This window comes from Aphis gossypii, chromosome X (genome assembly GCF_020184175.1).
Source record: "Aphis gossypii isolate Hap1 chromosome X, ASM2018417v2, whole genome shotgun sequence".
Classification (NCBI taxonomy): domain Eukaryota; kingdom Metazoa; phylum Arthropoda; class Insecta; order Hemiptera; family Aphididae; genus Aphis; species Aphis gossypii.
In genome coordinates this window covers 50592411-50607101 of record NC_065533.1, presented here as the reverse complement: position 1 = coordinate 50607101, position 14691 = coordinate 50592411, and the positions used below count along the sequence as shown (strand labels likewise).

The 14691-nt window shown below is 26.1% G+C and overlaps 1 protein-coding gene across 1 annotated transcript; it reads right to left on the bottom strand.

Moving 5' to 3' along the window:
• Positions 1-8448: 8448 nt before the first annotated feature.
• On the bottom strand, positions 8449-10123 carry LOC114128392 (uncharacterized). The gene is made up of 3 exons (XM_050206366.1): positions 9790-10123; positions 9552-9702; positions 8449-9457 (listed from the first exon to the last, which is right to left on the bottom strand). The coding sequence occupies exons 1-3, from the start codon at positions 9944-9946 to the stop codon at positions 9085-9087; spliced, it is 681 nt and encodes a 226-aa protein (XP_050062323.1). The 5' UTR covers positions 9947-10123; the 3' UTR covers positions 8449-9084.
• Positions 10124-14691: the final 4568 nt, after the last annotated feature.

Sequence of the window (14691 nt, the reverse complement as noted above, 5' to 3'; positions counted from 1 at the left end):
TTGTCAACGCGACGGAATCGAAAGACATACTAACCGATTACATTTATTTCGTAAGTACTCATATTATGGTCATATCGATTATTGATTGAGATTATCAAGTTTATCATCTAATTGACCTAATTGGGACGCAATTAGACATGCAGTATAGTAGTATAGAAAACCCGGGACGCAATTAGTAGGTCACAAATCGCAATTTTTGTATCGGGAACGTAATTCGAATGCAGCCCTTTTTATCTTTATGCTTTTATAGTTTTATATAAAAACACACACACACACACACACACACACAAATTTTATTCCATATACGATATGCCTAATATAATGTGTATACTTCATTCGCATTTTATTACATAATGTGCAATCACAATGTTGTGTTAAATACCTATTAGAAGGTGAAAAAGCGCAATCGTTTTTGGCAAAAGAAAATGGTAAAAAGTCCACAATCGCGTCACACCCTCGCACATTACACTACAATGGGTGTCTAGTAGTAGCAAATATCACCAATTTAAGTTAACCTCATGTTATATTAAGACATCTCAATACTAGCCACCCTGGTATATTATGCACAAATATAATGTATTATGTTTATGTGTTATCATTACGCTCAAGGTTAGGTTGAAATTTGTAATTCTAGTAATCCTTATTAATTACCTTATTAATTATTATCGTTAGGTATATGGCTCGAAAATATAATATATTAATGTAATTATTGTAGTTAAATTAAAAAATATAAAATACATTAAACTGTTTTTTTTTTTTTTTTTATGTCAATTTCTACATGTAATCTAATCGACTTTATGATATAATTTTAATTTGTAACATTTTTAAGCGTTCTTGAAAAAATATACTTTATAATAGGAAAATATATTCCTAACGACTTAAAACAATATGTGATTTCAATTATATTAGACAAATATAATAATATCAATTATTCAATGGAAACTGCTATTAAACGACAAGTCAAATTAAATTTAGTTATAATATTAATTATTATTTCACTATCGGTTATAATTTACCTACAAACGCGTACCTACAGCGTTTTCTACACACAATTAAGCAGAGATAATGATTATATATTTGAAGAAGCGATAAAATACCAATTTATATATAATTAAATTAGATCGTTTCCGCTCATTGGAATTAAATTCCAATTTATTTACATACCTATACAATGACTCACTCGATAACTATGCACAGAAAAGTGGTACCTACTTACTTAACTTATTTTTTGATTGTATATTTTTGTTCTCGTATGTTTATTACAAATCTGAAACCAAGTAAATATATTGAACAGATTTGTAAAAAAAGTTAGGTACCTAAGTCGACGATTTATTGTGTTAATCCGTCACTGAAAATAATTTTAACAATCATGTATATTGTATATTAAAGCATATCTACATAATAAATAAAATATTTAGGTACATAATAAAGTAATATAATAATAATAATAAAATTCAATTTTAGTTGAAATACGTGACGTAATTTTCATTTTTACGATTTCAATTTATTATTATGAAAATATTTAGGTTTCAGAGCTTTAATGTTATAAACTATATCTGTTCGTTGCAATAAAATTTATATTTTATAAAAGTTTTTAATTAAATATTATATTTTAACTGTCTATTTACATTTTGGAGCATTTTAAAGTATTCGTTTAATAGCATTAAATGTTTTCACAGAAATTAATGAATATTATTCCATTTATTTTATTCTTGCTATTTATGGACAAATTAATTTATATAATATGGCTCACAAAAATATACTTCAACAAGAAAAATAATCGAATTAAAAACAATTAAAATGTCATTATATCAACAAGTTTTTGTTTTTATTTACAATTTAATTAGAATTATTACTCCTCGTGTAAAAATAAACTATTGATTTTTAATATAATACAAGCATAGGTTTTCGTATTTTAGTATTTATTATAAAATGTACGTTATATTTACAATGACTATTACATATTCATAACTATTAAACTATTATGCATTAGATGAATATAATATAGTTACACAAGCAAAACTTTTAAACAATACTTGTAACTTATTATAACTTATTAAAGTGTATTATCACTGCATACGGATACCTGTACATCGGTACATGGATATATTTTATGTTTTGTGCCTACTGAATTCTTTATTTTTTTTTCTTTATTTATCTTTATCGTCAATGATCGTCAAAATACCAAATTATTCTATTGGGCATGCTTATTGTTAGAGTTCGATCACGCCCCACCGCGATACTGTTAAACGGTACAATAGGTCCGGCCACACGTTTGCTCATACACTTACACTAACAACATAAACAACATACCCATTGGACCGTGAGTGCTAAACAAATACTAGGTGTAAGATTTGTTTGGGTGTAGGGTCCGGCCACGCGTAATTGCCTTAATTTTAACCCATAAGCAACGGTTTCGTTCATGACGATAATGATATTTACATTTTCGGTGTCGTGCACACATATTTGAAATAATCCTCAGACATAATTCACGTCAAAAATGTCTATTTGCCTGTATTTCAGCGAGTAAAATATCCGATAGTACGAATTGCTATTGTTTGTTGTACTATTATACTCATAAAAATGCGCGTAAGGACGGTTGTATACTAGCTAAGTACACAATAAAATTATTATATTTTAAAAAACGGAAAAAATAGTACACATGCGTCACATGCCAAATATTATGTTATTGACGTTTACACATTATAGGTACACACTACACAGTATCATAAATTAAATTTATTGCAGTAAAATAATATTATATACAAGCCGAAAGAACAGAACCTATTCCATGATCGTTTTATGATGTTTTTTAGAGTAATAATTAAATGTGCAGTTTTTTAATCGTTTAGATTTTTCATGGGAGCATTACATGTTGAAAAGAACATATCGAAGAACACTGGCGTACGATATTATTATACATATATCTAAAGATATATTTATTTATTACTATATAATATTTAAGAATAATATATAAAGGGTGTATCACAATGATCTGATACATTTAAATTTAATTTTAATGTAAATTGTCTTATATTGACGATACACCGTGTTTGTATAGTGTATATATATATATAAGATTTATTTACAGCTAAATATTCATCAACTACATTTGTCACATAAAAAAAATGTCTGAAAGCAAAACGCAGCGTTTTTCCATTCTTCCCAATACAACGTTCATTATATCGTTTAGAAATAGCGAAAATGTCAACATTTTTAAATGGCCTTTAACTTTTCACAATTAATTTTTTTTTTAAACCTGCCCTCAAAAATATTGTCACAATTCCGAATTATTCAAATCCACATTTGATGAAAAATGAATTATTTTATTATCAATAATAACTTATTATTATACTTATTATTGTAGACAGTGCCTTCTTCTCATTCTAATTAAATAAAAAAAAAAATACATTTGAAATACGATAGGAAAACACTAATACAAATATAACGACATTAACATAACAGATTAGGAGGTAGTATATATTATTAACAAGTACAACATTTCAATACCTACCGATAATCATTTGACATTTATATTATTTTTAAATAAAATAACTTCCAGTCTGCATGGGTGTTATTTATGAAGAACACTACAATTTACTAATAAATCAACCTTGTTAATCTCTACGGGATTATTATAAAATGTTCAAAGTTGTAAATGCTTGTAGTTTTATATTTATGCTGGAATGTTAGACATTTTAAATTAAATAATAATCAATATTAATACTCGCGCATTTTAAACGTGCGTGTATAAACATAACCCAATGTGTAAAAACTATTTGAGTCTAAACACAACACAAGCCTAATCAGAGGATAAGGGGAGTTGATGATCTTTAGCACTCCTAGATAAAACTATAAAAGTAATTAAATAGTTTCCATAAAAATCCAATCTATATAGTTATTATAGTTTTAACATAAATATTCAATATTTAATATGTGTTGAACATTTTCATCGTTTTATTTTAGATTATTAAAATAATAACAATTGTTTAATAATATTAATGGGATTATTAACACTTGATGTTCATCATTAATTATAGTTGATGATGTATGTATAATGCTCTTAACTTTTGATTCGATATTTTAATACTATAAATTCTATAGATAGGTATAGTATTTGGTATTAAGTCAGCTAAATAATATTTCTGCAGAAAACGTTCCGCATTCGCCGAACGACAATTTCGTAGTACGTGTTGTGGAAGTGTTTGTCAGAGATAATAATAATAATCGATGTGAAGTGCGTCATTTGGGCTCTAGTATGATGTCGTGATATAGTGGTCGGTTGCTTGGGGCGGATGGGAAATATGTGCTTCGAACGAACGAGGCGTAACGAAATGTGACAACCGTCTGAAAAGGACACGTCAATAGATGTTTACCATTCAATATAACCCATATAAATTGAGTTATTAAATGTTTGAAAAAAAAAATCGGGAAAATAGAGATAGAAAAATAGAGTGTATGGACATCGCACGAACGTCACAAATTAATTACAACGCAAAACAAGAAAATACTATACAATAAATTATATTAATTAATAATATAACATATTTTATCATTAATTATGGATATTATATTAACATAGAACTATTTTTATGTGATAATTGCATAAATAACATAAAACACGTAGTCGTCCACTTTTTAAACTTTACCAAGACCAGAAATCGTTTTCACACACCATTATGATACAGTATAAAACAATAAAACTATAAAACGATTGGATAGTTTTTATTAGTTTTATTTTAAATCAGTCCAACTTTTATTTAAAAAACAAATCGATAAAGATATACATTCATCTGATGTTGGTATAAATAATTTAATGTAAGCTACTTTACTTACTAATGTATTTTGTATTAGAAGTTAGAGAAAAAAAATTATAGAATATAAAATATTATTATCGCGAGACCTTTAGAATTGGTAAAATAATAACCGATTGATGACTCACAGAGATGACTCACAGATTATAGCGGGCAAGCGGAAAATAAGAGTAGCCGCGCCCTAGCTTAACTAACTGTGAGCAACCTTTGGACAGAGAAATACAAATATTATAATCTTAATGTACATAATTCAAAATACAATATTTAAATAAATTACTTTTTTAAACCAATATAAAAATTAAAAATGTTTGTACCTACTTTTAAAAATATCCGAGAAAAAAAAATTAGAAAATAAGAATATTTATGCAAAACTAACTAGTTTTTATCTAATCTGCACACAATAGTAATTTAAAAAGATCACTAAAATATATTTTCCTTATGAGGTAGATAATAATCAAATTCTTTAAACGTGGTTCACGATTAAATTAAGTACCTATTAACGTGATTAGATACTAATTATAGGTAACAACAGATCGATACAAATGTAAAATACCAAATACAAATCGATATAAATGAATTGTTGTCAATTCTAAAAGGTTTATACTATTATATGCATAGATAGATTGAATATTTTATGTACTAAACGTAAACCAACATTATACTCGTATTATACATTCTGTACTAATTAGAAACAATTGTTTAAGATTATAGAATAATCAGGGTCAGAATATCCTGCCATTTATACGAATAATTAATCTAATTATAAAACTCGCATCAAATTAGCAATTTAAAAATTATTTTACACTTTATACATAAGATTTTTTATCATTTTCTAAATGCCATGGTTACATGTTACTTATGACCCGTAAGATTGTTGATAAAAATTCTAAATATTACTACAGGTAAGTTGCGTACCATAGCTCGGATGCATAATGCAATGTTATTTTATTTTAAACTGAAAATATTATTAATTTCCAAATTTAACAACGAAGGAATTAACTTTTTGTTATTTATAAATTATAACTAATGTTTGTCATACACTTTTAAACTAAATACTGATAACAACATTTTTAGATTTTTAGATTCTGAACGGAGTGATGAATGTATTGATTCTAAAATGATTTGTGTGTGTGTTTTTTTTTGTGTCTATATATACAGCATAACTAGTCGAAATAATTTAAAGTTTTTTAATTTAACACTACGTTTTCTATAAGTTTTCTTTCAAGTAGTTAATATAAAACTCGAAACGTTATTTTAGGAAAAATGTTATGAACATTTTAATTTTAAATTTTTACGAAATTGCATAACGATAACAAATTATCCACAAACGATTTTAAATATTTGTTATTATTCAAAATGTATAAGTCGTAGATAATTGAAAATTTCACCAGATATTAAGATTGGCATTTTTTTTACAATATGATTTAATTTTTAAAATATTTTACTTGTTTCAATGCTATTTATAGGCATTTAGTAAATTTGTTTTTATTTTGTTTTTTGTTTTTTATAAACATCGATAAAACTATTTTGGCCTAGTCAAAATACTTGAAAATTTAATACGTAGATCCTCATAAATAAGTCTTATAGTAGGTAATTCAAAAATTATAAGAATATAATATAATTATTTTAGCTGGTCATTGGGAAAAAATATTCGGGAGAACTAGGGTCTTTGAATATATGGAACGTATTATAATATTGACTATGTTGTGATCGTGATAATAATATTATAGTCTTCGAATGAGTATCTACAACTGCCGCGGCCCCCACGCGCCGCCGCCGACGACGACACAGAAACAATACGACTTGTTCATGCGCCCCTGGTACTCGGGACTCAATTTTGTTGGAGTCTTCGGTTTAGGAGCGTCTCAACACAGAACCGTGATACGATTGGACCAATTGGTACGCATCATGAATCTTATATCATTTTATCAATATCATAGAATATTCATTTATTATATAAATATTTAACTATTTTAACTTTAAAAGAGCGTTGAGCATATTATTCTATCTTCATTATTATTTAAGATTTATCATTACTTTTAGATTGTGAACTAAGTGATAAGTGTATTTTACAATGATTTTTTTTTTTTGTGGCTGTGTACAGCATAACTTACGTATAACAGAGTACATACCGTTTTTAATTTTAATTTTTTTCATTAGTTACCCAAGTGCGTCTCATTTACATATTATTTTGTTCAATTGTTTTTTCGTACTGTCATTGAAAAATTATATATTCAGTATAATTGATAACTCAACAGAGACATTATAGTCTCTGGAGCTTCCAGAGTGTGTTTCGTAATGACCCCCCATTGAAAGTTCCGAACGGTCTGGAATAAAGTAACGCCTGAGAGTGCCCTAAGAAAAAAAGGTCATATTCTGTCGTAACTTGTGTGCGTCCCAGCTCATTTAGAGTTACTCAGGGCGCACCACGAGGAGGTGAACTTGCTTACACCCCAAACATTTTGATTTGCTATTATTTATTTGATTATAATTAATTAATTTTGTTTTTAAAATTTCGGATGAGTGTTTATTAATTTTTTCTTAAAATTTTTATTTTCAAATTATTTACTTATTTTTTTTTGGCTGAAATTTTAATGTAAATGTATTTCAAATGATCGAGTCTAGAAATTTGTTCAGTTGTCTATTATTGTATGTTATCTTAAATGAATTGAATTTTTAAATAAAATAAATAAATGAATAAATATAAAATGTAAATATTGATATTTTAATAAAACTGTTAGCTGTTTGCTGATATTGTTGGGGACGCACTTACCTTATTAAAAAAGTACAACCTAATTAGCGGGACGAACTTGAGCAACGCCCATTAACCTATCATGATAACGTCTTGGTTCACAGATATTAGTGCTGAATTAAGATAAAACTAAAAATCTTTAAGATACAAGTCCGACAATCTACTAGCATTGTTTAAATTTAAAATAAACTGTTATACGCATAATTTTTATAATAAGAATTACTATATAATTTTATAATAATATTATGTTGTATTTTTTTAAATTGAATTTTCTTTTATTTGTTCAAAATTATATCGATTTCAAAATTTTTTTCACCATGTTACAAATAAATAAATCTACAAAATATTTTTGAAAAAACAAAAAACATTTTTAAGTGTTTTTTTATTTTAGACCATTTTTAGGTAGGCAAATTACATCGCCAAAAAATGTACTACAATATCTGCATTATATTTCGAATGACAGCTATATATATTGACTATTCAATTAATTTATATACTGTATATTGTATCGTTATTAATTAATTGATATATTGTCAAAGCATAAAATTAAGAAAACACATTTTTAGTTATGCACTATTAATAATAATAGTTTTATTAATCCAATTCTTTATTAAAATGTATGTATATTACCGTGTAAAATAATAAAAATAAGAAAAGTATTATAAATATTCAACAACTGAAATATGTAAATGAAAAAAAAAACTATAAATAAAATAAACTATATAGAATATTATTATGTGATTGAGGGTAACCGGACAATTTCCCCCTATTTTTTAAAAATTATTTTTTTCATACAATATATAATAAAAATTGTATAATAAAACGTAAACATTTTGAATATAAGTAAAATAGATTAAAAGATATTTATAAAATATAGTCTAAATATGTCGATATAAAAATGATATATTTTGTAAAAATCATTGCTCATGACGATATAAGATTGTTGAAGAATCCTATCTTAATAGCCTAAATCAAATAATTAGGATAGTTTTTGACAACCCAGCAATTGATTGGGTTTTAGATACAATTTTAGATTTAAATGTTACTGGCTAATAAGTAATACGGTATGCTAGACTATTATTTTTTATTTAGAGAATCTTTTAAATTACTATTATTTTATTGTTTCAAATAGCTTGTAGGAATTGATCAAAAATATACATCTACAATAAAAGGTAATTATGGTATAATTGATTATATTTATGGAAAAAAAAAATGAAAAAAAATGGGGGGGAAACGTTCGCATCGAAAATATATTAAGGAGGAATTGTCCTACTACGCCAAAAACAGTCGGAGGGGAAATGTCTGGGAGGAAATTGTCCGCTATTCTTGATTGAGACATCATAATTATACATGGAAAGCTGTAAGTTTGAAGATCTTGAGTAAATATACTTGCAGATATTGTTAGAGAAGGTTGAATGGGATCCAATGTTTGAAAATGTATATGTTGTAATGGAGTCTGTAGAATGTAGATAGTTCATTTGATATTTGGCGAACAGAGTGTGGTTACATCATGGGTTATTACGGTTGTTTCGGTTGCTTGTTTATGTCACGTTTTTGTTCAAGTTCGGCCATTATAAATAACATTTTTATTTTCATTAAAAGTTGATCTTTGGGTGAAAATGTTTTAACTATTGCAGCTATACATTTAAAAAATAAATCAACATCGTCCATATCGTCTTCTTCTTTTTCCAAAGTTTGTTTAATACGCTTATTTGGTTCTTCTGATTTATTCATTATTAAATCGGCATCTTTTCTTGTACCAGACAAACCGCGCTTCTTACTTGGCATTTCAGCTGGTGGTAAGTTATTTGCTGCTTCATATAATGTATCATCAATTTCTTCATCAGTAAGAAAGTCTATATTGCCGTCCATAGGATCGTTACTAGTTGAGCTAAAAATAAAATATCTTATTAAAATCCAAATCAAAGTCAGTTTTTTATTATTAATTGTCATAACAATGGTATAACTTTAATTTTTATACTTACTCTCGTTCATATTCAAAATTGTCCAATAAACTGACACGCAGTGTCAAGGACAATTTAGTTTTGGTTGATGCTGCCGATCCAGTTCCAGGTTTGCTTTTGTTTCGTGTGTACGAGTCTCTTATATTTTTCCACCGATTTTTGGTATCATCAACTACAAAATTAATAAAATTAATTACAGAATCAGAATTTACATGTTGTGTACCAGTTATTTATTGTATCATATTATGTAGATATTTACCAGATTTATTGATTTTGGTCGATATCTCTTTCCATATAACATCTTTTAATAAATAATTGTTGTAATCTGCATGTTCCATATTGTATAACATAGGATATTTTTGCACCTCTTTGACCAGCATTTCATCGTCGGACGGCGAAAATACTAATTTTGACATTGTGTCGTCGTAACTCGTAACGTGTCGTGTGTATATTATTGTTGCTGCAGCACTGTAGTCTCATCGGTCGCAACAACATATTTTATAGTTGATAAGCCGCTAAGTGGGGAGTCTTACAGACCAATTAATACGAATAATACGATTTCCCCAAAAACAAATAATGATGACATGTCCGGTCTAGCAAACCTATATGTACAAAGTACAAAGAATTACGATAAAATTATTTCACACAATGTACTATTTACAATAAAATAATCGTAACTCGCCATTAAATCAATAAAATATATCTGTTTGCTTTGTTATATTTGAAATTTTAAGCAAATAATCTTCTTATTGGACATTAAATTATATTAAAGAAATACCATCAGAATAGGTAAATAACATAATATGTACAAAGTACAAAGAATTACGATAAAATTATTTCACACAATGTACTATTTACAATAAAATAATCATAACTCGCCACTAAATCAATAAAATATATCTGTTTGCTTTGTTATATTTGAAATTTTAAGCAAATAATCTTCTTATTGGACATTAAATTATATTAAAGAAATACCATCAAAATAGGTAAATAACATAATATGTACAAAGTACTAAAGTAAAACGATTCGTATGAATTTAATATTAACATAAAACTTATATTTAATTATAATAATAATTGTAAAATTATTTTCAATAAAAATAAAATGCTCTTGGGACGATTTCACTCCTTAGCAAATACCATAAATCGCCCCTCTAAACAGATCATCACACGCAGAGTCTTGCTGTATGTGCAAGACCTATTATATTCCTCAGGCTAAACTGGACCTATAAAGTGGAATCGTCTCTAAGCGTTGTTATTAATTTTTGTCAAATAAAAAAAAGTACTATTTTACTAAGAGTATACGATTTATGTTTCTAACCTTAACTCTAACTTTAACCTAACCTAGCTCTGAGGATTTTTATTGCTTAGGAACGAATAAATAGTTTCAGAATTCCCAATAGTTAGAAATTATGTTATTAAATCATTTAACTCTCCCGGAAAGTTAATTATCAATAATAATTTATGTATAAGGTTATCAAGGTTTACTTTTCAGAGGATCAATCGTGTTTTTCATAAACAAATGTTATAGTAATAATTACAGAATTAATAACCCTCTTAATAGTATTTTCTCCTAAGGAAAAAGGTAACATAAATAATATATTAGGTTAAAACTCCTTCTTATTTTTACATTATATTATTTTTATTATACAAACTGTTTTATAAATTATCTAAAGTGAATTCGGTTTGTGTATGCAAGAAAATATACAGATGTACCCTACATAATATATGTATGTATACTTTTGGGAATTATTAGTATTTGTATTAGATTCATAACATACTATTTATATTATCTAACAAAACTGATTTGTTTTTCATTTTATTTAAATATTTACAAGAGATTGGTAAATAGATAGAGAAAAATCATAATCTTTGATATAGATTGTAAGATTTGTTTATTTTATTTTATTCAATAAACTAATTTTATATTTTTAAAGCATAATTCATATTAATATTATTGTTTTAATTTTTGAGATTTTATATGAAAATGAATTTATTTAAACTATAATAGCTTTGTTTACCTTGTAACATTTTGATGCTGAAATAAAATACAATATTATATTCGAATGCACTGAATTGAGTAGAAATGTATCTGTGTATATAAAACAAGGACAAATATTTGGAATCGGGATTACAATAGACATTATTTGAATTGAGCTACCTTCATAGTGTTTACAGTGTTTAAAATCAACCTTATTGTTACCGGATGTTGTCAGATCAATTTCAGTGTTTCCTATAATAATTATTGACACACCAATTAAAACATACACATGCGGATGTAAGTATAGCAAACGTGACTCACATAAGGTGACATGTGAATAGTTCTTGCGTATAGAAATATTTTTTCTTTATTGTTTATTCAGAATTTTTTTTAAGATAAGCTAGATATTCGAGTATTTAAATTATTAATTATTGTACTGAATTGATGTATTTGCCAAAGATATCACCGTCTTGCAAAAAAAAAAAAAAAAAAAATAGTCTACGGCAAGTAAGAAAATAACTAATAAAAATTTTAGAAAAATTTTTCTATAATGCATTAATGCACCAAAAATATTCACTTTGCAATCGGAAACCATTCCTGAAATTTGAATTTAAAACATTATTTCGACAAGTTATGCTGTACACAGACACAAAAAAACACACACACACATCATTGTAAAATCAATACATTCATCACTTAGTTCAGAATCTAAAAATAATTACAAATACAAAATGAATTTTTCATAAAACAAAAATGGTAAGTAGTTTAAAGCATTTTTTTTTTGTATTTATTATTGATAACAAGTTATTTAACAATGTTAAAAAAAATAAATTTAATAAATAAGACCTATGAATATTATAATAATTATTAGTTAATTACTTCAATAAGTAATTGAGGAAAAATGTTTTTTATTTTATTTTCATTTTGTTTTCCCAAAAACTATATTCATGTTTTTTTTTTATTTTTTCCATACATTAAACCTAAGGTATGTAATATTCGAATATTAAAAATTTCAAATCTCACTGTACTGTGCCTTGTACCAACCATCCACTTTGCATTGATTGAGATTTCATAACAAATTATTATTTTTTATTATCTGTAGGTTGTAAAAGTTGTACCTAGAAATAAACGCGTTGTATAAATGATGCCAAAACACTAATAAGACTAATTATTTAGGGTGTGGTGATGGGACGATGCAATAATGTATCTTTCTATTTTTTTTTTTGTAAAATTTCATTCCTGTTGCCTCTACAGATTCGAAGCTTCTCGTGTCTATCTTTGTCTTTATATTGTCTATCTCGGCAGTCGGCATTATTGTATTGCGTATTGGGTATTGTTTATAGAACAAAAGTAAGGACGTACAATAATAATAATTGTCACTAAAGCCGTGTATGTAATTTTGCTTGCCTACCTGATTCACTTCAGGCGCTTTCAGTATTTTTCGTCGTTTTTGAATATATTACAAGTTTGTCCTATCGAGTGGTTTTTCAAAGCTATCGTTTCATGAAAAAATAATTAATGAGAGGAAAAATGGTTTTTAAGGCTTATTAAATATTTTAATACATATATACAATTAACTTGTAATATTTAAAATTAAAATTTACAGAAAAGATTATAACATGTAAAAAAAGTTCATAAGTTGGAGAGTTTTGATGAGATTTCTCATCAATACATAATTCTATATTATGTATATAAGAAACTGAATTAACTTTTTTATTATTTATTATAGCATTGAGAATTCATGTAATCTTTGTTAGTTTTTAAATTTTATTCGATAACTATTTATGATAATAAACTGCAATTGTAAGTAGGTAGTTATGCAATTATCTAAGCAATAATTCGGTGGATGGTTTGGATCGATATCTGCTAAATTTGCACTGCTAAATTCATGAATGTATAGGAATTTGTAATACCTTACACTTGTTATACTAAAACTATCTATAACTGACGACTTAGATTTTGTATTAGTAATTTTGTATTTTGCAACCTTATTAGATTCAAGTATTATAAGTATACATTAGTATTATTTACTGATTGTATACACTAAACTTGAATACTGTTCTGTTTACGACCTACGACACACCGTGTAAAACGAAATGTTAAATAAGTAATAGGTACCTATATATTTATGATTATATTAGTGGTCATAAATGTTTATAAAAAAAAATTATGCTTATGTATTCTTATAATTTTTTAATCATTTTAAGACAAACTTATGAAGAACATTGCATTAAATTGTCAAGTATTTTGTCTCAGCCAAAAATTTTTTATCGATATTTATAAAAAAAAATTTAACAAAAACGAATAGTTCAAATCCCTATAAATAGCATTTAAATAAGTGAAATATTTTGAAAATTAAATCATGCAAAGAAAATGCCAATCTAAATAACTGGTAAATTTTTCAAGTATCTATGACGTATACTTTTTGAATTATAACAAATATTTAAAATCATTTGAGGATAAATCGTTATTGTTACGCAATTTCGTAAAAATTTAAAATTCAAACGCTCATAACAATTTTTCCTATAATGACGCTTCGAGTTTTCTTCATAGCTATTTAATGAAAAACTTAGTGTTACATTTTTTAACTTTAGATATAAATACAAAAAAAATTATGTACATACAACAACAAAATTACTTGCAAATTTTAGCTATTTTAACATGTTTTGTAAAAAGTTGAATCTTAAACGCTAATAAAAAAAAGTTGTGAATAACAATTTTTAATTTTTTTTATTGTTATAAAAAAAAAAAGAATTTACATGCACTTTATTAAATAGCACGATATTCCACGTAATGTGCAGTAGAAGTCGTGAACTTATGTAATAAATTTGCAAAAAGTAAAATTTAAAAATAGGTAAGTAAAAAAAAAAAATGTACACATTAAATTGTTATTTGGTAATAATGTACCTATTTATTAAATATAGAAATAAAATGACACCCAATAATAATAACTCGACTTATCAATAATATCGATATACTTATAAGTTCATAATATTTATACACTAGAATATTTGCTAATGAGAATAAACATAATATGAATCAGTCAGTCGCGAAATGGCGTACGTAGTAGAAACATTCTGGAGACGTTTTATAAACGTTTTGAGTACGCGTTTAAACCGTTTAATACGCGAAGGATTGAAATAAATGTAACAGGAACATATTATGCGGTGATGGTAATTT

What these genes read in the sequence shown, in the direction of transcription:
- LOC114128392 (XM_050206366.1), bottom strand. Translation starts at nt 9,946, where the DNA reads ATGTCAAAATTAGTATTTTCGCCGTCCGACGATGAAATGCTGGTCAAA. An exon ending in GACCAAAATCAATAAATCTG is followed by an intron (nt 9,703 to 9,789) that starts GTAAATATCTAC and finishes TTAATTTTGTAG; the next exon opens with TTGATGATACCAAAAATCGG. An exon ending in AATTTTGAATATGAACGAGA is followed by an intron (nt 9,458 to 9,551) that starts GTAAGTATAAAA and finishes TTTTATTTTTAG; the next exon opens with CTCAACTAGTAACGATCCTA.